This window comes from Rasamsonia emersonii, assembly GCF_000968595.1.
Source record: "Rasamsonia emersonii CBS 393.64 chromosome Unknown ctg1118621760323, whole genome shotgun sequence".
Classification (NCBI taxonomy): domain Eukaryota; kingdom Fungi; phylum Ascomycota; class Eurotiomycetes; order Eurotiales; family Trichocomaceae; genus Rasamsonia; species Rasamsonia emersonii.
This window is the reverse complement of record NW_013563078.1, coordinates 1-22,327: the sequence shown is the minus strand read 5'-3', so window position 1 is coordinate 22,327 and position 22,327 is coordinate 1. Positions and strand designations below refer to the sequence as shown.

Here is a 22,327-nt window from a genome sequence, read left to right as displayed (position 1 = left end):
GTTCTAAGCCTTAGCAGTCTACACATCACAAGTGTTGCGTCCCTTGATGCGCGAATCTTTGTGATGATTCGCAGTGATCCATTCAATATGACCAAGTGCCGCGACCTCGGTGATAAGAAACCCCCGATCTGTCCACTAGATCCTGTGGGGGGAGACCAGAGCACCCTGTTCGAAACTGCTGGGACGAACCCCCACTGCGCGCCCGTCTCTCTTTACCGGACTCCAGCTCGTCCACCGACTAGTACGGAGTTCGCCGCATATGTACTGTACAGAGGAGCCCTAAGGACGGGGTTACTCAGCTTCCTGATTCGGATATCTCGGTGGGCGACACATTCTGATTCCTGACAGGCTGCTTGGAGAAGGCGAGGTCTCAGCCTGGCAGCAGGCATTTCCACGAATGAACCTGGACCCTGGTCCCCATGGCACGCCCAAACGACTGGTCACCTCGGAACGGAACTGTGACTGTGCTTCCGCGGCTGACCTTGCCCGGCGCCTGGTACAGGGCTCCATTCATCTTGTCTTGTGGATGTATGCCACCGTCCGGCATCTCGAGAGGCTTGTCCGCACGCTAGACCGTCTCCAGAGGACACGGGCTTCGGCTGTCAGCTAGTCATTTCGGGATCGCCCCGTCTCCTGCTTCGGATGGTCATAAGAGTAACTTACTATCGATCTTATCCCACCGAATGGCCAACCTGGATGCAGCCCCCAACTCGGGATCCGGGACCGGGGACCCTATCCCTAGTCTTGGGATGAACCAGATCGGGGTTCTTCTTGCTCGCCACACGCATTGGTCCCCACGCTAATTAACGATGTATATCTAGTTCTAGATCGCCGTGTATAGTTGAATGACTACATGCCATGGCATGGGCTGCCAACGCTTGTTTTGGTGTCCTCTCGATGTGTCTTCTGTCCGATTCTCTATATTCTCTGCATATAACTCCTCCAAACGCTCCAACACGCGCCAGCTCTCCAGTGTTTCTTCTCGACAGTGCTTTTTTTTTTCAACCATTATCGGAGCCCAAACCGTAAAACCCCTGTGTCTCTGGCCTGACACGCCAACATCATCTCCTTTCTTTGGATCGTAGTACCGGTTGCGTGTGTCTTCCAACCGCTCTCGTCTCAAATCACAGGGTCCTGCGTCGCAATGGAAGCACCAGTGCCGGTTTCCTATGGATATCCCGGTCATGAGCTGAGAGCAGTTGAGCCCCGTCGCCTCATTACTCCTCATGTGGACCACAGCTTCTCATTCTATTCCAATACCCCAGTAACATTCGCTCCACCGCTTCCATCGCCGTCTTACGATGTCAGCCATGTCCTGAACGTTCATTCGAGCCCCTACCAACCCTTCTTTGGAGGATCATCCGGGAGCCAGATCAATCCACAGCCTTCGCGACTCTCTTCGGAACCCCCTCTGCTTACACCTCCTCCCGATATCTGCCAACCGAAGGACGGGTTTTCCGGAATGTTCAGGGACTCCCAAGCAAAGATGATAGATAGTCATCGTTCCGACAACCAAACCAACCGCTTGATCACTGAACCGCCGTCTGATTTGATCAAGAAGGAGCATTCTTCTTCTTCTAACGCTGCTGGGGTGGAGTTCAACACGGAAGTTGACATTTTGATGAAGACAATTCAGTCTCGATCCAGGCCTCCATCGCAACAACTTCCTCCTCTCCAACAATTTGCGCACGGACAGAGCAGCTATCACCTTCCTCCGACGACATACTTGGGCCCTTCTCAGCCAGGACGCGTCTTTCTGACCAGTCAAGACCGAACTCAGAATCCAGGGCAGAAGTCGAAACGAAAGTATCAATGCCCTCTGCCTCACTGTGGCAAGTACTTTACCCAAAAGACACACCTTGACATCCATATGCGAGCCCACACAGGCGATAAGCCATTTGTAAGTACACTTTTTTTTGCCCGTCCTGCAGCAGGAAATGGATGCTGAACATTATACATACAGATCTGCAAAGAGCCATCCTGTGGTCAACGCTTCTCACAGCTTGGGAACTTAAAGGTAACCTTGTATCAGCTATTAGTTCATCAGATACATGCAATAGCTAACATCTCCCTCGTGAAACATTAGACCCATGAACGTCGTCATACCGGCGAGAAGCCTTATTCCTGCGACATCTGCCACAAGAGATTCGCCCAGCGTGGCAACGTTCGAGCTCATAAGATAACGCATGAGCAAGCCAAGCCATTTACCTGTCTCCTAGATAACTGCTGGAAGCAATTCACCCAACTGGGCAATCTCAAGGTTAGTTTGCCATTTTCGCCATTCCCTCACCAATTCATGTCCCCTAGTATATAGCATTGGAAGCGAAATTCCTTTCTAACATCTGAGGGCGCATGTACAGTCTCACCAGAACAAGTTCCATTCAACAACTCTGCGAAACTTGACAATCAAATTCTCCTCGCTGCGCGAATGGGAGATGATGACGCCAGAGGATCGACATCTGTGGGTGTACTTTGCCGAGCTGTACAAGAACAGCAACAAGGGGATCAAGGGGAGAGGGAAGGACCGAAAGATTTCATGCACTGCCGCCAGATCACCTCCACCGCCGCCATCATCGTCGTCATCGTCGTCATCATCATCTACTCTTGGGAATCCCGAAGCAGATGCATCAACAACGAAAGGTCCACCGCTACTACCACCACCTCCTCCTTCAGGGAGTGATGATAGTAGTGACGACGAAGAAGAACAAGAAGATCACAGTCAATTATATATGAAAAGGGAACAGTAGAAGCAATAATAAAAGAAAGGTTTTAGGACTAGGCCTAGGAAAAGAGAAGAGTCATCAATGTATTTGGTAATTTCAAACGACTACCTAAGTATGTACATGGTGTTATGTACGTTGTGTTGTACTGTACATACGCTATGTATGTTAATGTATACGTTAACAGAAATCCCCATGCCATGTATTCGGGATGACGATGATGTCTTTCTTTCTCGTCCAGATATTATCAGTGTCAACAAATGAAGATTTCATTCATTTAAGTGGGGTTTGAAAGAGAAGAACATAAACGGTCCTGTACATTACATACTCCGTACTGCTGGTGGTGGTGGTGGTGGTGGTGGTGAAACTTCAGCCCTGTATCAATTTTGCGCGAGGGAGCGCGCATGTATAGTTTTTATGATCTGACATCTTTATAAATATAAATATGTAATATCTTACAGCCAACGATCGTACTCATGAGTACAGGACATGCATACCTAGGTATGCTATTCAGGGCAAAAGACAAGAAAAGAGGAAAGGAAGGAAGGAAGGTGAATTGCCAAATTCATTTCAAAACATGTAAATGGAGGCGAATAAGATGATCAATCTGTTTTGGAAAAAAAAAAAGAGAGAGAGAACTAATTAATAATAGAGAAGCTCCTAGGTTGACAAGACTGTATAAAGCTGAATACGATGGATAACTAGTCAAAGAAGATCAGGATGATGGGAAGTCTAGACTGACTGATTTATATAACCTAAGCTGAAATCTTAGACATTTCCCATTCCTCTAGTTGTATGTGATAAGTGCTAGTTTCACAGATGAAATAAATCTCTCTCTCTGTTCATAGAAGCCGACGCACTCCTTAGCGATAGCACTTTTCATAGTTCATCTTTCCTTATTATGTGAAAGCGTATTTGCGCATATCATGTATATATCTCATGACTAGAATTTTATTCCTGGATTATACCGACCTCTCTATTCATCATATCCTATTATAGGAGCAGGGAGTATGAATCCCGAAAATTAACTAGACAGATAAACTGGTAGAGTTGTCCTAGGTTATATACTCGACCGCTGAGAGTGAATAGACGATTTTGCTCTCCTATTCTGTCAGTATATCATACCGACCCGCAGAGCATATCGCCTGCGCTTGTGTGGATGTATCTGTTGAATCAAGTGCATGTCATCCAAACTAGATGGCGAGGAAGGAGAAGTCCCTAACCATCGCCGACACTCAGCTTGGGTAAATACCTCCTTGTATTCTCATATACAAGGAACGTGACCCACGTGTTGGGAAGGACTCTGAGGAGATTTGGTCCCAGACCTTTGTAAAAGCCACCTACACCTTCGTTGTGCCAAATCTTCCGTGTTGCATCCCACACTCCTCGATACACAAGGGCCGCATCATACGCCTGAAGTCGAGTCCTTAAGACCTGATACGGGTAGGTGATACAACCAGCGAAAACCTTCGAAAGACTGGATATGATGAGAAGATCTAGGTTGCCAAGTTCACGATCTGCTCCTCCCCCCGGTGTGGCTGATGCCGGGGCGTTCCTTGCCCAGGTTGATTTAGATCGGTACGCCTTTAATTGCTCATAAGCCATGAATTGGAAGGCACCATGGCTGACGCCGAATAGAGCGGGTACAAGACCGCGGTAGAAGCCAGCCACGCCTTCCGATGTCAAGATTTGCCGGGCTCCAGATACAAAGGAAGGGTATGCACCAGGTGTGCGAGAGCCCGTAGATAGCATGCGAGTCTTGATAACCCATATTGGATTTGTAAGGATAGCCGTAAGGAGGCCTGTGGAGCCCAACATTTCAGTCACTGTTGCTCGTGAACATGTAGGTCACACAATACATACCAGCCGCCCCTGAGGCCAGGAAGTATTCCGATGCGCCTAGCCCATCCTTGTCGAATGTCCGTGTATTTCGTATTGTGTCTTTAATCTTGCCATAAAATAGGAAGTACACCGCCCAGCTAGTCGAGTTGCCCACAAGATTCGGGGTCAAACCCCGGTAGAAAGCAGTAATTCCACCTTCAGTTCGATATATTTCTCGAATCACCCGAAACGAACTGCCCAACCGAGACGGGGAAACTCGATCAACTGGAACAGAAGTAGGTCAGCAAGTTTGAACTACGTAAGGCAGCAAAAAAAGAAGGACAATGGCGATCATACCTTGCAGGCGAGTCTTGATTAGATCAAGCGGATGCAGACAGAGGGTTGAAATGACCCCTGCCGTGAACCCGGCTACGGTCTCAACCAAAGATGTCGAAGGGACATTCTTGTCAGTCATTGACTGTGACTCTTCCCTCTCAATGGCGAAAGGGATGTTTCGTGCCGGGGAAAGTTCAGTTTCATAATAAAAACGCGACGTCCCGCAAAGTTAGCGTCTCTAGCTCCGAGATGTCCGAAGTGACCGCATTTATCTACGGAATACAAAGGAGATATTACAAACACGTATTTGAGGGAATTTTGCAGAGCACTAGTCTCTCAAAATCTTAATATTGGGCGTTTTATTCCTTTGTGAGGAACAGCATCTCTAAAATATGGATCCAATGCACCATCATCCCAAACGTTAAGTTGATGTAGCGTACAAGTCTGGAGAAACGACTAGGTTATCAGGACAAGGAAGTAATGGTCACTTCTTCAATGTAACGACTTGATGAACCAGATTCTAATGTACACGATAAGTATCCGTGTTCCCAAGATCCAAAAGACCTGCTGGGAATCTAGTCTAACCCGCAGGACAATGCCACCAAAAAGACAGTATGATCATCGTCCTTATTGAATCATCCATTTCTCAAATGACTCTAATAACTGCTTTCATTCCGTCGAAATCGTTTAGGCAAGGGGCGAGAAAAGCCTACGGAGCTGGTTAGCCAAGGTGATGGAAGTGGGTGCAGTCGCAGCAAGTACTTGAAAAGTGTTGGCTTCGGTTCGCTATACGTATAACCTGCGCAGACATTAGTCTACAGGATAACAAACTATTAGTTACTTCTTTGATGATGGCATACCAAGATACACAATCAAAGGAAGATATCCGCTGCAAAGGAGCGATTAGACAAGCTAGATCGCGGAGTTCAGTCACATCACTCACTAATGAATGGCAACCCTTGAAATGTCGATGATCTTGGAAATGCGCTCCTGCACATAGAAGAAGAAATCAGAGAGATTTGCACAGTGAGTTGTCAGGATTCAACAAACCTTGGTTTCCTCCGACAACTGAACCATCTTGACGGAGCTGCGAGGAAAAAAAGATTCCAGCTTTAAAAGTTAAAGAAAGCGAACCTCTAAACGATTAATCTGAGAAAGAAACAGTGAAATCATTAAATGCAGGAAAGCGACCGCCCAAGAGTTCTCCGCTGTGGCAAGGAGAATTAGAAGTTGAGAGTGAAGCATGTGTCAAATCCTTTTTCGGAGTTGGTTGGCTCCCGCAGCCTAACTCTACTACTGTCTTTTTCCGAAAGCTACCTACAACCATTATCCAGCACACAATCTACACCATCGCGAAATCAGGAATTATTTGTCAGCTATCACCACTTAAGAATAGAACATCTGAGGTATTTCCAAAGTGTGCAACATTGATAATATTCATTTTTGTTCACAGTGTTCTCATTGACCCTATTGCGTCATGTCTGGCGCCAGGCACTGGTATGCATTATGTTCTGAGTTCGTGAACAAGGACAACTGCTAACAGTCACCAAAAGGGAACAGGACAAAGAGGCTACAGTGTACATAGGGAACCTCGATGAACGGGTTACAGACAGCCTGGTATGGGAATTGATGCTGCAGGCAGGACGCATCGTTAATGTTCATTTGCCCAAAGATCGAGTTACCCAGACGCACCAAGGCTATGGATTCGTCGAGTTTGTTAGTGAGGAAGATGCGGAATATGCTGCAAGGATCATGAACCAAGTGCGCCTTTATGGTAAACCAATCCGTGTAAACAAGGCCTCTGCGGATAAACAAAAGGCTGTCGAAGTCGGTGCAGAGCTTTTCGTTGGAAATCTTGATCCCATGGTCACTGAACAAATGCTTTATGAAACCTTCAGCAGATTTGGAACGCTGCTCTCCATCCCGAAGGTGCGTCCAGATGAAGTTATACCTATGTCTTAATTGTCTCTAACTAGTTCACAGATCGCAAGAGATGAGTCAAACTTATCGAAAGGTTATGGCTTTGTGTCATTCGCAGATTTCGAGTCTTCGGATGCTGCAATAGCGAATATGAACGGACAATACCTCATGAACAAGGAGATTTCTGTACAGTATGCGTACAAGAAGGACGGCAAAGGTGAAAGGCATGGAGATCAAGCGGAACGAATGCTGGCCGCCCAGGCTCGCAAGCACAATGTCCAGCCACAGGCACAACCGTTGCCTCCACAGTTTGTGAACTCTGGTGCTGCAATGATGCCAGGGAACGTGGTCAATAACGATGGTACTCGACCCGCAGGGACTTCCGGACCACCGGATTTTGGTGCAGGAAGGGGCACGGCACCTGCGCCAACTTCGCAGCAACAGCGCCCAGCTCCTCCTCCCCAACCACTTGCAGCACCTCCGCCAGGTCTACCAGCGCGACCTCCTCCATCTCAGGCTGGATACGGAGGTCCCCAAGGATTTCTACCGCCTGGTTTTGGCAACACTGGCCAGCAGCAAAACTTTTCTCAAGCTCCACCGCCACCGGGATTCGGTCCTCCCGCTGGCTTTGGGAATCAGATGAACTCCTCAGCACCTCCGCCACCATTGCCTCCCGGTTTTCAACAGCAAGGATATGGCAGAGGCCGTTGAGAACAGGGTGAACTAAGTTGAATCAACTGGTTGGAAACAAGCTACCATTGCGAATTACATGTCGATGCCTTGAATAGAAGAGCTCAGTGCTGAGGCACCAGGCGCAGTTACGATACTGCATAGAAGGGCTCCTCGCTTGGGAAATAAGATGGCAGAATGGAAAGACAGCGGTTCGTTACATGGGAAAGCGGGACTCAAAATCGCGACAAGCGAATTACTGTAAAAAAAATAAGGTTGGCAAGTAACAGACACCAAGCTGACTCACTGAACTGCTACTGTCGTATCCCGGTATATAATAAACCCACAAAGGAAATCCAGATTTTAGTGAGCTGATACCAAATGAATGACAGACAATCAATAACCATAAAGAACATCAACAAGCATCAGTTGTTGAAACTTACATAGGATCGCAAATTCCCATTCTGATGCCACTGTTCTTATGAAGAATCGCCTGGAAGGAAATCAATAGAGAGTGACTGAAGGAGCTAGTCAGGAAAATGAAACAAACTTGGGATCTCTTGGTCGACCGTCTGGACCTATATTGTTTTTTGCGAACCGCTGTTCTGTATATAAGCGGCGGGCCTCATCGAAGTTAACCCCTCGACTTCTCATGATTTTTCGAATTTCCCGTTTTCCTTTCTGATCCAGCCCTGCTCTCGAATCACCTTCGGCCACATTGGCGGCTAGATCAAAGTCGGATGAAGTAAAGCCAGCTTCGATATCACCAGTAAAACTCGAAGGCAGGCGATCATAGACATAGTCAGGGACGGGAATGAGCGGAATCCATCGGGACCTGGTGAGGTAGAGTACTTAAGAGATACGATTAGTTTCCAGAGTTAACTCATCAGTATAAGACGGTAACATATCATACCAGTACCGCAGACCAGGACAATAAAAGTAAGAGAGTAGAGAAGGTAGCTCATGATCTGAACTTGATGCGCTTCGGTCCTTAAAAGAGAAGGAATAGTGACGGTCCCTTAGGCGCCGGATTATCAATACACGGCTGAATCCGAGCAGTTTTATTCCCAGAATAACTCATTTCATTCTAGGGAAACGCGGAGAGAATAATCAAAGCTGATCAACCGGATGTCTGCCACGACAAAGCGGCAGTGAGCCCAAGAGCCCAAGGCAGGCTGAGCAGTGACGCAGGGTGTCATGCCAGCGTTAAAGCCCAGAAATATTAGGCATAAACAGGCTTGCGCTAGGCATCTTATTTAGGGCGGAATTTTAGTTGGCCCCACAGCCAGAATCCGATTGCAGATACGAATACATCATACACTGCAGCCGAATCGGGCTAGTCCTAAAGCAGATTACTTAGCGAGTGTCCACAGAGCTGCCAGCGCCGGCTGTTCTGGGTACTTGCGCACACAATTATCCCGAACGACGTGTGAGGATACTGTCGTATAAGGACAGTTCTTCTTCATTATTATTATCCAATCTTTGTCGTCGCAGCAGGAGAAAGCATCTTCAAAATGGCCTCCGAAAGACCTAATGTTTCCAGTGATCTGATCTGGGAGATTACCCGTATGTGGAAACCATCAAAAGAAAAAGGATTATATTCACCTAACGCCGTGGATAACTGGCTCTGCGCCGTTTATCCCAGCCATTAGAAAAATGCTGACTAGAATTTGATCTTCACAGGTTCACAGAACGCCTTCCTGGTCAAGCGCAAGACGAATGGCAGCCCTCAATTCTCCCGTGATCCTCTGAATCTGGTCAACCAGCATTCCCGTAAGGTAATAAACCAAAAAAAGTCTCGAATGACATGCATTACTTCAAATGACTGATATACTGTACTTCGATAGTACGCTGGTTTTGTCAACAACAAGGTATGAGTGTCAGATATAATATAAATAGTTCTCTCGGCTTTTTTTAACTGGGCTTTTTGCACTGTAGGCTATCGGTTTGCAGCCCACGGATAAGGGCGGCGTCGTTCTGCTCTCCAAGACTTCCGGCAACGCGCAGCGTCCTGCACAGAATGTTCAGACTGTGACATGGGGTCCCAATGCCTCCAACCGAAAGTAAGCACGGATTGCCCAGTTAGGGGGTTGAAGAATAAACAGTGAAGAGAGTACGAGAGAATACGTCTGCAATTTGGTGCTAACCATGAGGGAACTCTGCAGGATCTACAAGAGCGTTGCCAACAAAACGGCCAAAACTGGATACCGCGCAGACCTCCGTGAAGCGGCTGTTGCTCGTGCCAGTGCCATTCGCCAGTCGCAACGCCCGAAGAAGAATGCCCCCGAACCGAAGCTGAGGGGCGCAAAGGCTAGACAGGCCGCCCAGAAGGCATCGTCGTGAAATTTTTGACGGGCATGTTTCAAAGATAGATTCCCGATGTTACCTACCATGAGTGCTTTGGAACTTCCTACGATACCTTTGAAACATTAGTGTGGAGAGGCGTCTGGCTGGTCTCTACCCTCTTGATAGAGGAACATGCTTTTTGGTGGTTACAGATGCCGATGTTTAAAACAAAAAGAGAAAAAAGAACAGAAAATCCAGGATCTTTCCAGAAAAAAAGGCAATGAGAACAACCTTCCAAGGCAGGTGGCAATAGAGCGAGCGTTACACAGATGTTACGGTTAGCCATTTGTGGATGGAATAATGTATACATTTGACCCATACTTCACCATTTCGAGGATGTCGTCGCCTATGTCCTTCGAACGCTTGGCATATGGTTAGGTGTCCGCCCCGATAATAATGGACCAAACGAAGATATTTAGGAGAAGACTCTCTAGCTTGACTCTCTAGCTTCCGTCATGCTCTTTGCTGCACCCGCCTTTTCCCGATACTAGGTACCTAATCTCTCGAAAGTAATTGGAATTCCGGAAGGAAGATTACAGGGACGAGAATTATTATCAGGGTCCAGCCACTAAGATCATACGTTGTCAAGTCACTACAATTCCTTTGTTTGAATGTAGCCTTACTCCGTCGGGCCGTCGGCAAGGCACGGTCCCGCCTTCCAAACGTCGCGTCATGCCGCTGGCCCGCTGCTGTTCCGAACTAAACCCCTCAACCCCACATCTTTCAGATCGCTCCCACCCCTCTTTGATTAACTCCCTCTCCCGTATTCTGCTCTCGCCCCAGCCTTTGAATACAACACATATCTTTGGTCTTTCCACCCATATCTCGTACCCGCTCGCCTTTCCATTGCTTCGTAGATTCGAATTGTGAGTCTGCACCCTTTGTATATCATCCATAAAGCTCTACTCCTAGCATCGCTGGAGGTCGACATACGTTCCTCCTGCAGTTCTCACCTTGTTGGATCAAGTATTAACTTGAATGGACAAGCCAGCACACCAGTAGCCGCTTTTCCCCTTCTTAACCATGGTGAAAGCAGGTGTGTTGATAGATCCCATGTCTTTGGACTCAATGTCGGCTAGTTCTCACTAACATGTTTGGATAGTTGTTCTCGGAGCTTCAGGTGGCATTGGCCAGGTATGTTTCTCCCTATACTAAACTGCCTTCTGTATATTGCTTTAAATGAGGCTTTCTGACAGTCTTCCCGTGTTTTAGCCTCTTTCGCTTCTCCTGAAAGCCAGCCCTCTCGTTGATGAGCTTGCTCTCTACGATGTCGTCAACACCCCTGGTGTTGCTACTGACCTCTCTCACATCTCTTCGATCGCTGTATGTGCGGCCTTTTCTTTTTAAGGAATGCCTCTGATCATATAGCTCACCATTAAGTAGAAAGTCTCGGGCTACCTGCCAAATGATGACGGTCTGAAAAAGGCACTCACCGGTGCTGATATCGTCATCATTCCTGCCGGCATTCCCCGTTCGTCTCACAAATACCCCCATTCTCGCTCTTCTGTGCTGACGGTATAGTTGAATAGGTAAGCCGGGAATGACTCGCGATGATCTTTTCAAGGTCAACGCTGGAATTGTCCAGAGTTTGGTCAAGGGCATCGCAGAAACCTGCCCGAAGGCCTTCGTCCTCATCATCTCTAACCCGGTCAACTCTACCGTTCCTATCGCTGCTGAAGTTCTCAAGGCCGCTGGTGTGTTTGACCCTAAGCGCCTCTTTGGTGTGACTACATTGGACGTTGTTCGCGCGGAGACTTTTGTCCAGGAATACAGTGGCCAGAAGGATCCATCCCAGGTCAATATCCCGGTTGTGGGTGGACACTCGGGAGACACGATCGTTCCACTCTTCAGCCAAGCGAAGCCTGCTTTGCAAATCCCGGCAGACAAATACGATGCCCTTGTTAACCGTTAGTTACCAAACGAGCAAACCGTTAATCTCTTCGCTAACAATGAACAGGCGTCCAGTTTGGCGGCGATGAGGTTGTCAAGGCCAAGGATGGCGCTGGCTCCGCAACTCTGTCCATGGCATTTGCTGGCTTCAGGTGTGTGTTTTTTTTAAGCCACTTAAGTACAAAGAACTAACTGAGAATGCGCAGATTCGCCGAAAGTGTCATCAAAGCCTTCAAAGGAAGCAAGGGCATTGTCGAACCTACCTTTGTCTATCTGCCAGGTGTCCCCGGCGGCGATGTCATCGCCAAGGCGACAGGAGTTGATTTCTTCTCGGTGCCGGTAGAGCTAGGGGTAATTAAGCCGGATGCCACGGTTGATGCGAGAATTGTTTGCTAACTTAATGGTACAGGTTGGCGGTGCTGAGAACGCCATCAACATCCTCGAAAATGTCACTGAGCAGGAGAAAAAGTTGCTTGAAACAGCAATCAAGGGCCTCAAAGGAAATATTGACAAGGGCGTCGACTTTGTCAAGAACCCTCCGCCAAAGTAAAAAACCATTCCCCTTCTATCTTCCTTTCGGCCTCCCCCAGCCTTTCCGGCAACCATCTTTGCACCAGTATCGTCTTATTGGACCGCCTGTAACTGGAACACCTCGTTCGACCAACGGAACTAGAAGATCCCTGCTAATTCGGCCTTCCGGGAAGATAGGCTCTAATACGTGAGAGAACTTAAGACGTGAACAAAACAGTCGGTTCGATTGAGCTCGTGCACCACATGATAAAGATGCATGTTTTTAAGTTTTCTTAAAAGAGTCATAAGGGATGAGATTACCTCTTCATAGCTGTTTATTGAATACCAATAGGACCGTAAGTTGCTGACTATGAGGCTAGGGCCGAGCCTCGCTATGGTGTAAAGAAAGCATAATGAGTCTTGAAATTGCATTTGTTTGCGCAATTTCTTTGTCATCGTGCCCTGATCATGCATGCTGTATTTTTTTGTCTCTTGACTGAAATCAAGACTTTGCCTGAGTCGCCTTTATTTGAAACGTCGCTCCCGGTAGATCAGATGTCTCCGCTTGGACAGTAGCATTGATGCCCAGGTTTGCCAGAGCTCCACGGATGACACCGCATGGGAACCACAAGAACTACTTGCATCAGACTCTAGAGCGTTGTGAAAATGATCTAGTGGTCTCTCACCGCTTCTGCTCTTGCGACTGCCTCGCTTCTTACCGCCATACTCATCCTTGTGAAAGGTCGAAACGAATTGTCCGTCAACACGTAGACACCCTAAAACAAAAAGAGAGATACATTAGCCTTGTGGACGTTGATTTGACAAAACGCTCTTCGGGCTTCCATATAAGCGAAATCAGAGACACATTGTTCGGCTATCTCTGTCTCACCCTGTGATTTGTTTTCAAATTATCGACTTGCTTTCTAAACAATATTGTCCAGAGGTCTTTGCAAAGGAACTTAATTACGTCGAGGTTATCTGTAAAGCGGGGTCGATCTCGAGAGAACCTTTCACATAGGATTCAATATCAGCCTTTGAACATTTGAATGGAATAGAAAAGCGACACAAACGAAGCTACCCAAATTGTACTCAACAGCCCAGGTTACTTCTCGCTTCTTCCCTACCTTTCTGCAAGTCCCTGTCCCACTCTATACCCTAGCGACTCCAGACGGTAGAACGTCGCTTCCCGTAGCTCCTCTTCCTCCATTTTGTCACCAGGGGTTGAGAGTTCCTCTGCTATCCTTTCGGCCATGGGCACGAGCTCTATCAGGAGTAAATCGAGGCATGACGCACTAAGGAATCTCGCGTGAGGGTCAGATGCATTGTACGGCGGAACAGGCGTATCGAAAGACATTTAAGAAGATGTTGCAAGATGTCTAGGGAGCTAGGATGAAGAATTCCGCATTTCAATGTATTTGTAGCAGGATGGTATTGATGCCTCAAAGTCAGAGCTCTCGGCTTCTTGCCATGTGCAGCGCGGCGCACTGTCCTCTGGGGAACAAGTTGATAGGCATTCCTAGTTCCAAACATGCGATACTCCGTACACTTAGTGTCCTCCGTACGCCAAGTGGGTCGCGAGCCTCATTGCTCCGGTCGCCGCACTTTTGCGTCTCATCTACTAGTCACTCATCTATTTCGACACAGGCATGGATTATATGGTAGGAATAAGTAATGGTAGTCATTAGTTGACCTCGATTGCACTATGTATCTTTCGACGAGATTAATTAAGACCAAGATCCTTAAGAGCTGCAATTCGTCAAATTTCCAGACTAGGAAGAGAGTCATGTCCCATGTCCAATATTATTCTTAGAAATATCCCCATAATGCAAATAGAAGCCGATGTCTGAATATCCACCGAAGATGAATGAAGATGCTAGACAGCCAACTCCGAGTACTCCAGAGACTATGCGACTTAAACGTTGAAGGCCAGAATGAGATCACGTGTCGTAGTAAGGGGGTACCTGCCCAGGAGATTGAGAACTATCGTGGCCAGGAAAGTTGAGACTTGTATTATTTGAGTTTCCGCCAAAGGAATTCTGAGATGCACGATGTGAGAGAAGCCTGTCATCGAAGGCTTGCCGTTTTGTAGGCCTGGACGGAGTATCGTCGTCGTCACTCCCTGTGAGATCTATGACTTCGGGAGCGGGTCTTTTGCTGCTCGATCGACGATTAGCAGATGACCCTCCCGAAGTCTCGTGTGATAATGGCGTCTGCTGAAGCGCTTTATATTCGAATGGCTGTTCATGCTTGAGATATGGTCTGTCTGACTTTTTAATCTCTATTAGGTCATCGTCGTCTGGACTTGTAGCAACATCATCTGTTCTCGAACGGTCTCCATTCTTGGTGCTGTACCAATTGCCGTTGGGCTCAATAGTGACTTGTTCTACATCGGGAGATGTAGACCGAAGTATCTCATCAACGTACCTACGAAGTTAGCCTGGACCGTGACGCGTTGAAGGGAAGTCGCCTTACTGATCGATTTGCAGAGATTCGAAACTCGTAGCTTTGCTGCACACAGGGCATGTCCAGGTTGGGGCTTGTTCTTGCAATTGAAGAAAGGACGAGGCATCAAAACACTGGTTATGCGTACAGACCACGGATCGACAAGGAACCTCAATCCTAAGAGTCGATAGAGGACATTTCAATGACATAACAGTGGATGTAGCAACGATTTCCGCATCTTCAGCCCTGTTCCTCACTTAAAACTGTCAGTGTCTCTTGGTCTTTGAATGGCAAATCTAGCTAAAGCGTACTTTCTCGTAACACCTGCTCCTTGGAGATGGTCTTTCTTGCTTTTAACTCAGCTACTAACTCGTCAACCGTATGCCGTTGAACGAGATTGACAAGCACAAAGAATTTCTGTCATTCCAGTTAATGATGTCGGCGAACGCTTAATGATATGGCATGGCATATTTGTCACCGGAGACGGAAAAAGTACATACCTTCTGTGTGAGAGCATATGTCATGACAACATTGTTTGGATACCCTGGCTTCTTGCGAATATAATTCGTTATATCCGCTGGCCTCGTGGTGCCGGGCTTATTCTTAAGTCCCCTCAGATTAGCCTTCACCTCGTCAAGATTTGCCTTCAGTTCAACTTGATGAGGAAAGGCGATATCGGATTTGGAAAACTGGTTTAGGCCGTTATCAGCCGCACAGTAAACCATTACACGAAGGTTTGGATCTGACTGAAGTCTCGCGGCAACATTGGCATTAAGAACGACTTTTAACTCCACAGTGTCTCTTGTGTGCTCGCGCACTACTCTATGTCAGTGATGTTCCATCAGATATACGCAGGCACGCACCTTTGCATTCGACTGTCGAAGTGAGAGGTTCTAGAATTGTGTAGAATGGGCTATCTTTGAATGTGAGTCGTCCTGGAATCCAGTAAGCAATTCACCCAGAATAACTGATCATGTTTTTTCGGAATTCATACCCGTCGAAAAAGGCTGAGAGGGCATTGCTGAACCCAAAGATGGTCTGCTCTGCGTAGTCGTAGAGTGTGGAGCAGATTGATGGTGATATTGATGGCTGGAGTATGTTGTTGGAGTATTGGGCATGGAGCGGTTGGTTAAAGAATATATGAACTTTTTAAGACGATCATAGCGATCTACCTGGCCCCCTTGATAGAGTCTCTCGAGATCTGTCTCATTACGAGTCATCTAATTGTCAGCGAGTTCACGTTGAACAATGGAGTGTTCAGGGGAGGGAAAGACACTAGTGCGGTCTTCACGAACAGTCAATGATGCGCAACTGAAGCGAGAGTTTGACCCCCGACACCGTGAGACCCTCGCTCCTCAAAATATCTTTGAGCTGAGCGTTGGTCAACGTCTTCACTAGCGCGATCACGCTCTGGAGCTCGGCGGCCTGCCCTGTAGATGCCATTTCGGAAACGGTCAAGAAACGAAGAGTTCAGATTGCAGAAGCGTGGGCTCTCGTCAAGACAGTAATTCACAACAGTTTCCCTTGTTCCGGTTCGGCATGGCATGGAGATGTTGCACGACTATATTCGCTGAAGAAATCTCAAGACGAAATTTCAAGCCAAATTGCTTCATAATATGCTCCTCCAATGCAGAACAGCGCTGATGAGCGATAGCCCAAATCTGGGGAGGATGATGACATAAGATAATTCGCCGCAACAGTAGTGGGTCCTGCAAGTATCCTTCCCAGCGCTGCTGCCACCACCACCTTTTCTTTGTTCTAGCAGACTGTGCAGTGTACTCCATCCTAGGCAGGGGGAAATCCGAAGACGTATCCAGCACTATATTGTAATTTTACCCGGCCTCTTACTCTCAAAGCTTATAACTCTGAGCCTCCTTCCACCACAACCAAAATGGCCAAAAGTGTTCGGTCTAGCGTGCGGAAGCGCAACAGCACCAAACTTCGCAGCACCGTCTTCGGGCCTGCAGCAGATGCGCGAACAGCAAGACTGTCTGCCAAGTTGCAGGAGTTGGCTTCCCAACCACGGCCAGAGAATAAGAATACGAAGAATGCCAATGTTGAGATGGATACTTCCGGTACAGGTATTTATATGAGATTTCGTCGCGCATCTTTCCTACGGGGGAAGTATCTGATTATATTTCAGAATGCGATACTGCCGTGAATACAAAAGATTCCCACACAGACGGAAGTACGAAGTTTCGCCGCCATTTTCATCTCAATACACTTATCTGTTCTTCCACTGTAATAATCAGCTTGAGATTTTCTAGCTAACAATGTTTTCTGTATAGGTATGGATATAGACAAAGATGCGGCCTCTACTGTCACATCTGTGGCCAAATCCGGCCGATCGAACCGTATTAAAAAGCGTGGGAAGAAGACCCGATCTTCTATTACTTTCCCGCAACTTGCGCGCAGATCGAAAATGGCCACCAGAAAGAAATAAGGCCCGATTCCTGTTTTCGTCAACATCAAATCCGAACTGCTTGTAGGGCACAGGTTGTTCCCGGTTTCTTAATCGAGACGATACATCAATGCCAGACGATACTGTCGGAACGTGGTGGCTAAGTGATGCTGGTTTTGACGCACCATCCTCATCTTTGAAGAGCGTTCAGGCCAAGTCTACTACTAAGTAGAACAGGCCTGGATATGCAAGAATAAGCTTTGGATAGTCGCACAAATGGCGTGAAATCCTCGCAAATCTTATTCTTTTAAGGTACATACGAAAGACGGCTTCACGCGGTGCAAATGCAATAAAAGTTCGTTGCCTGTCGAGATTGCAATTTATTCCAATATCGAGATTGCAATTTATTCCAATATATCGATAGGACCGCCGTGTTGGATATCGGGAATCGGCAGTCGGAGAAACCCAGGCCTGCTCAAATAAATAAGAGCATGGGTTTGAGAAATAGGGAATCTGCAAGAGCAAAGAGGCCAATTATTCCAAGAGATAGGACCTCCTTACTATCCAATTGCTATTCGTTATCTTGTAACTATAGTTGAATCATACTATTCTAGTTGAATTATTCGCCTGGATTTTCCACAGTAGTGCTAGAGGTGGTGCCAGCTGACAGATTGGCTGCGTACAGAGTAGAAATAGATGGAGTCTCCATCCCAGTATTTATTATTTCCCGGGCTTCATCGAAACCTCATTTTCAGTATGTCCAAACAAGGCAGGCGGTGATTGTTTTTCCACGTGCCCCTGGTGATCAGCATCCGCAACATTATTCGGCAGATTCGTTGACCGCCTGGCGAGAGCTCGGTTTCCTTGGCCTCCTTGTTGCCAAAGTTAGCCCGGCCATTGCCTTGCGAACAAAATATGTATTCATACACAAAATGGCCTGCTGTGTCGTTCGTATACTGATGAAATGGCATGACTTCTGAACTGCTGTACTGGCGCAATGACACACACCGCCTCCAAGCTGGCGATTTTCCTCGCCAACGCTTTAATACCCATTGCTCTAGGGGTGTTTTGCTCCGGATATTTCCCATATAAACCAATTCTTTCGGGTATGGCCACTCATGGAGAGTCAAAAGGACCGCCCGCGGTGTTTGACAGAGTCATACTCATGCTGGTTGATTCATTGCGAAGGTTGGTGACAATCATTGCTCATACGTAGACTTCTAACTTCAAGGGCCTGTACTGACGCAAAGGTCAGTGATTTTGTGTATTCAAACAATTCCGGGTTTTTGTATACGCAGAAGTCAGTGCAACCGCTTTCGAAAACACCGATATTTCCCTCCAAAAGCATTGTCTAACTTCAGTAGCTTGATTCGATCCGGCGCCGCATTACCTTTTACCGCTCATGCTAGTTCTCCAACAGTCACCATGCCTCGCGTCAAAGCTATAACAACTGGTTCAGTTCCATCCTTTTCCGATGTGATCCTCAATCTTGCTGAATCGGAGAGCATGTCGGATCTCACTTACCAAGATACTATACTAGCACAATTCAAAGCGAGACTAAAAGGACGGCTTGTTATGTATGGAGATGATACATGGCTGAAACTGTTTCCTCACATGTTTGATAGAGCCGATGGGACTACCAGTTTCTTCGTATCGGTTAGTGGACTAAGCAAGTTGAGAACACGTGTAGTGAAACTAAACATTGTCATACCAGGACTTTGTCGAAGTAGACAACAATGTGACACGCCATATTTCCGAAGAACTCATGAATGACGACTGGTCAGCAATGGTCTTGCATTATCTTGGCCTGGACCATATTGGTCACAAAGCTGGCCCCAAAAGGTACAGCAATATTCAAGGCGTCCATGAGAACTACTTACTAATTCGTTCAAGCTTGCATATGATTCCTAAACAATATGAAATGGACTCCATTGTAAAAGAAATATATACTGCAATGGAACATCAAAAACATCTCCAATCAGCATTGCTTATTCTATGTGGCGACCATGGAATGAATGAGGCTGGAAATCATGGCGGTTCGTCCGCTGGGGAGACTTCGCCTGCCCTGACATTCATTTCTCCCAGGTTAAAAGGAAAGGTGGTCCATAGCAATGATTGCCCTGTGGAAGCATCCGACGAATATCAATATTACCGCACTGTTGAACAGTCTGACATTACGCCAACCTTGGCAGGACTGCTGGGAGTACCCATTCCTCTCAATAACCTAGGCGTGTTTATTCCGGAAATGCTTTCTATATGGGATTCTGGTAAGTGGCTTCAGTGCTCATGCAAGCATGTCGTAAAATGTTTGTGAACTTGATGCTGACTAGCTTCTCCAGACTCAGATAGGCTCAAGATCCTCCTTGAGAATTCAAGGCAGATACTTGAAGTCGTCAAAGCGACCTTCCCGGGACATACGTTCGATCAAAAAGTGTCGTCGGAAAAATGCAGAAATAACATTCAATCTGATATCGAACAACTCGAGTGTGCTTGGTTCAGCATACTTGATCTTTTGCAAAATGCTGATACCGTCAGAGACTCGTACTCTGAGATCGAGTCTGCACTCTTACAATTCCTGCGTGAAGCTCAGAAGATCATGAGTGGCACTGCCAGTAATTATAAGATTCTCAGGCTCTATCTGGGTTCGTTAACATCCGGTATTGCTCTGTTGATTTCTCTTCTAGCGGCTTACAAGCCCTTGCGAAATTCTGGGTTTTCCGGAATGTTCTTGATGGTCGCTGTGATTGGTAATGGCAGCATGATGTTCGCAAGTAGCTATGTGGAAGAGGAACAACAGTTCTGGTATTGGATTACAACGGCCTGGACAATCTATCTCTACACTAAATCGTAAGCATTCAAGCCATGAATTCTAGGTGCATGCTGACCTTGTTTTTTAGGGCCCGAATGAATCATGCATCTATCGCGGCGGCATCGACAACCGCTGGCGCACTCACATTGGCAATAATCAACAGAATTATAAGACGCTGGAATCAGACAGGCCAAAAGTTTGCAGGCGAACCCGATATAGCTCAAGGCTTCCTCCCTTCTCAGCAGAAGCTGCTATGGACATTAATTCTGCTGGCGTATCTTGACATCTGCCGGAATATGATTCGATTGTCACCATTCCATGATTTCTGTCGGATGGTGATGTGGAGCTCGCTATCTGTCATAGTATCAAGCTTGGCTTTTGCCTTTAAACTAGCCTTCACAGCAGCTGATTCCCCCGAGCTTCTCGAACCGTGGATGTTGGATATCGTAGAGAGGACTTGGGGCGCCCTTTCACTTGTCATACAAGCAAGAGTTGTTTTTCTCGGAACTTTCTTCCTCGTGGTGATTTCCTTATATACCAATATAACAACAACAGGGGTGGTGTCGAAAAAGAAAGGTACGGGAAAATCCAGTTGGACGAATATATGAAGAGAAATTGACGATTATTTCCGGACAGTGCCGTACAACAGGCTTTTTCACGAAGCTTTGACATTGTTTCTTATTACACAGTCAAAGTCGACCAATATTCCGCTATTCCTGCTTTTCAGGGCACAGACATCGATCCTTGCTTCGATGCGTTTGAGTTGCATCGAAACCACCGTCACTTCGATCTTCGCCCAGTATATGGCCTTTTTTGCGTTTGGTGGATCAAACGCCATTTCTTCGATAGACCTGTCAAGCGCCTATAACGGCGTCAGCAGTTACAACGTCTTTCTTGTCGGCCTTCTCACCTTCTTGAGCAATTGGGCCGGTCCTATTTGGTGGGTATCTGCGACTCGTCTCGTTCAATCATCTTGGACATGGAAAGACGCAGCAAATCATGTGGTCCTTTTAACAGTCCATGTCACCTTCGGTCTTTTGTCAATTATGGCTGCTTGCACACTGTTGAGAACGCATCTTTTCGTGTGGACAGTATTCTCACCTAAACTTCTTTATAGCATGGCATGGGCTTTATTACATCACATCGTGGTCAATGTTTTAGTTGTATATAATCTGTCATGGTTCTTCTAGACCACCATCGTTTGAACAGAGTCGTCGATAGATCACCGAGCTCTTGCAATATTCTGAACTGAGTGCGAGGATCCTAGACAGCCTCATTTACCATGACGTAGTTTCTTGCAGCTCGTGATGCTAGGCAAGAGTATTGAAAATATCGTCGATCACATTCGTCCTACGTCGTCTTTTCTTCGCGCTCTTCTTTGAGGTGGTTGGTATGACTTCGTCTGAAACGGTAAATTCAAGCGAATTTTCTTGGCTGTCGCTTGCTCTCTGTGACTTGAGATTTGAAGGAAACTCTGATTTTTCACCTTCACGGCGAACAGGCTCCCCGATATCAACTCGGTTGTCGCTGTGGGTTTCGATTTTCCTCTCAGCCAAAGAGTTTGAAGGTTCCTTAAAACCTATCGCCCTTGTAAGGCGGGCCAAAGCTGCTAACAGTACAGTTCCAAGTGTCGAAAATTGGCCATCTGCAACAACTGTGGAAAATGCACTAATATATAATCATCTCAGCTTGATGTTACAGATAAACAAGCACGCAAGGAGAAACAGCTAGGCAGGAATAATAGTAAGATCCGCATCGACACCTACTAGTAACATCTCGGAATGAGATAAGTATGCATATAACCCACCAAGCTTGTTTTCTCCTTCTCCCCAGGTTCAGCTAACAATTTCAAAATCGAGCGTCGTAGCATAGAAAACCATTTCCACCACTTTGATTTCCCATGCTGGTTTTTGTTGCGATGAAAGATCAGGTGTACCATGGAATACACATCCCGAATCTGAGAAGAGTCCATTCCGAAATTATATGGAGATATATTCATGCGGACATATCGACTATCTAACGAGCGCGACCTGCAGGAAGTACGGAGTATCAAGAGGCTGCACCTATTGTGGCTTAGCCTTTGGTGGCAACGAAGGCTAAGTTAGGTTTTCTCTCATTATTAATAATAAATAATATTTAACGGTAATCAATCACCGAGCGAAACAGATCACCGAGCGAAACACCCCACCAAACTACGCGACGCGCTCATCAACTTCAACCACCAAAATGCCACGCAAAACAGCAGATTCAGCAGTTCATCAAGAGGGCCGTATCTTGCTTGCAATTAAAGCTTTCAATGATGGTCAATTTAAAAGCATACGGGCTGCTGCACAGGCATATAATGTGCCACATCCAACACTCTACCACCGCCTACGCGGGCGTACTGCACGCGTAGATGCAACACCAAACAGCAAAAAGCTCACTACCACTGAAGAATCTATGCTTGTCAAATGGATATTATCT

General features: G+C 46.8%; 9 protein-coding genes across 9 annotated transcripts; 6 read left to right on the top strand and 3 right to left on the bottom strand.

The window, feature by feature from the left end:
• Positions 1–1,144: 1,144 nt before the first annotated feature.
• Positions 1,145–2,747, top strand: T310_5758 (C2H2 type zinc finger containing protein; the record flags this gene model as incomplete). The annotated part of the gene is made up of 3 exons (XM_013471386.1): positions 1,145–1,900; positions 2,087–2,260; positions 2,370–2,747. The coding sequence occupies 3 exons, from the start codon at positions 1,145–1,147 to the stop codon at positions 2,745–2,747; spliced, it is 1,308 nt and encodes a 435-aa protein (XP_013326840.1).
• Positions 2,748–3,938: 1,191 nt separating this feature from the next.
• T310_5757 (Mitochondrial folate carrier protein Flx1) lies at positions 3,939–5,016 on the bottom strand (the record flags this gene model as incomplete). The annotated part of the gene is made up of 3 exons (XM_013471385.1): positions 3,939–4,546; positions 4,584–4,826; positions 4,899–5,016. The coding sequence occupies 3 exons, from the start codon at positions 5,014–5,016 to the stop codon at positions 3,939–3,941; spliced, it is 969 nt and encodes a 322-aa protein (XP_013326839.1).
• A 1,338-nt stretch (positions 5,017–6,354) lies between these two features.
• On the top strand, positions 6,355–7,508 carry T310_5756 (Splicing factor 3b subunit 4; the record flags this gene model as incomplete). Its single annotated transcript, XM_013471384.1, has 3 exons — positions 6,355–6,374; positions 6,431–6,806; positions 6,861–7,508. The coding sequence occupies 3 exons, from the start codon at positions 6,355–6,357 to the stop codon at positions 7,506–7,508; spliced, it is 1,044 nt and encodes a 347-aa protein (XP_013326838.1).
• A 1,472-nt stretch (positions 7,509–8,980) lies between these two features.
• On the top strand, positions 8,981–9,809 carry T310_5755 (60S ribosomal protein L28; the record flags this gene model as incomplete). Its single annotated transcript, XM_013471383.1, has 5 exons — positions 8,981–9,032; positions 9,150–9,244; positions 9,314–9,337; positions 9,420–9,529; positions 9,632–9,809. The coding sequence occupies 5 exons, from the start codon at positions 8,981–8,983 to the stop codon at positions 9,807–9,809; spliced, it is 459 nt and encodes a 152-aa protein (XP_013326837.1).
• Positions 9,810–10,835: 1,026 nt separating this feature from the next.
• Positions 10,836–12,252, top strand: T310_5754 (Malate dehydrogenase; the record flags this gene model as incomplete). Its single annotated transcript, XM_013471382.1, has 8 exons — positions 10,836–10,848; positions 10,915–10,946; positions 11,025–11,135; positions 11,196–11,283; positions 11,342–11,719; positions 11,770–11,854; positions 11,909–12,053; positions 12,112–12,252. 8 exons carry the CDS (start codon positions 10,836–10,838, stop codon positions 12,250–12,252), a joined length of 993 nt encoding a protein of 330 aa, XP_013326836.1.
• A 462-nt stretch (positions 12,253–12,714) lies between these two features.
• T310_5753 (BET3 family protein) lies at positions 12,715–13,566 on the bottom strand (the record flags this gene model as incomplete). Its single annotated transcript, XM_013471381.1, has 4 exons — positions 12,715–12,846; positions 12,932–12,988; positions 13,102–13,219; positions 13,337–13,566. The coding sequence occupies 4 exons, from the start codon at positions 13,564–13,566 to the stop codon at positions 12,715–12,717; spliced, it is 537 nt and encodes a 178-aa protein (XP_013326835.1).
• Positions 13,567–14,149: 583 nt separating this feature from the next.
• On the bottom strand, positions 14,150–16,097 carry T310_5752 (MIZ zinc finger protein; the record flags this gene model as incomplete). Its single annotated transcript, XM_013471380.1, has 7 exons — positions 14,150–14,595; positions 14,637–14,831; positions 14,966–15,071; positions 15,155–15,471; positions 15,518–15,589; positions 15,649–15,855; positions 15,950–16,097. The coding sequence occupies 7 exons, from the start codon at positions 16,095–16,097 to the stop codon at positions 14,150–14,152; spliced, it is 1,491 nt and encodes a 496-aa protein (XP_013326834.1).
• A 448-nt stretch (positions 16,098–16,545) lies between these two features.
• On the top strand, positions 16,546–17,287 carry T310_5751 (uncharacterized protein; the record flags this gene model as incomplete). The annotated part of the gene is made up of 4 exons (XM_013471379.1): positions 16,546–16,735; positions 16,798–16,842; positions 16,943–17,020; positions 17,151–17,287. 4 exons carry the CDS (start codon positions 16,546–16,548, stop codon positions 17,285–17,287), a joined length of 450 nt encoding a protein of 149 aa, XP_013326833.1.
• Positions 17,288–18,480: 1,193 nt separating this feature from the next.
• T310_5750 (Transferase (Gpi7)) lies at positions 18,481–21,964 on the top strand (the record flags this gene model as incomplete). The annotated part of the gene is made up of 10 exons (XM_013471378.1): positions 18,481–18,711; positions 18,770–18,897; positions 18,949–19,322; positions 19,395–19,902; positions 19,953–20,440; positions 20,501–20,804; positions 20,982–21,027; positions 21,179–21,454; positions 21,553–21,607; positions 21,795–21,964. The coding sequence occupies 10 exons, from the start codon at positions 18,481–18,483 to the stop codon at positions 21,962–21,964; spliced, it is 2,580 nt and encodes an 859-aa protein (XP_013326832.1).
• Positions 21,965–22,327: the final 363 nt, after the last annotated feature.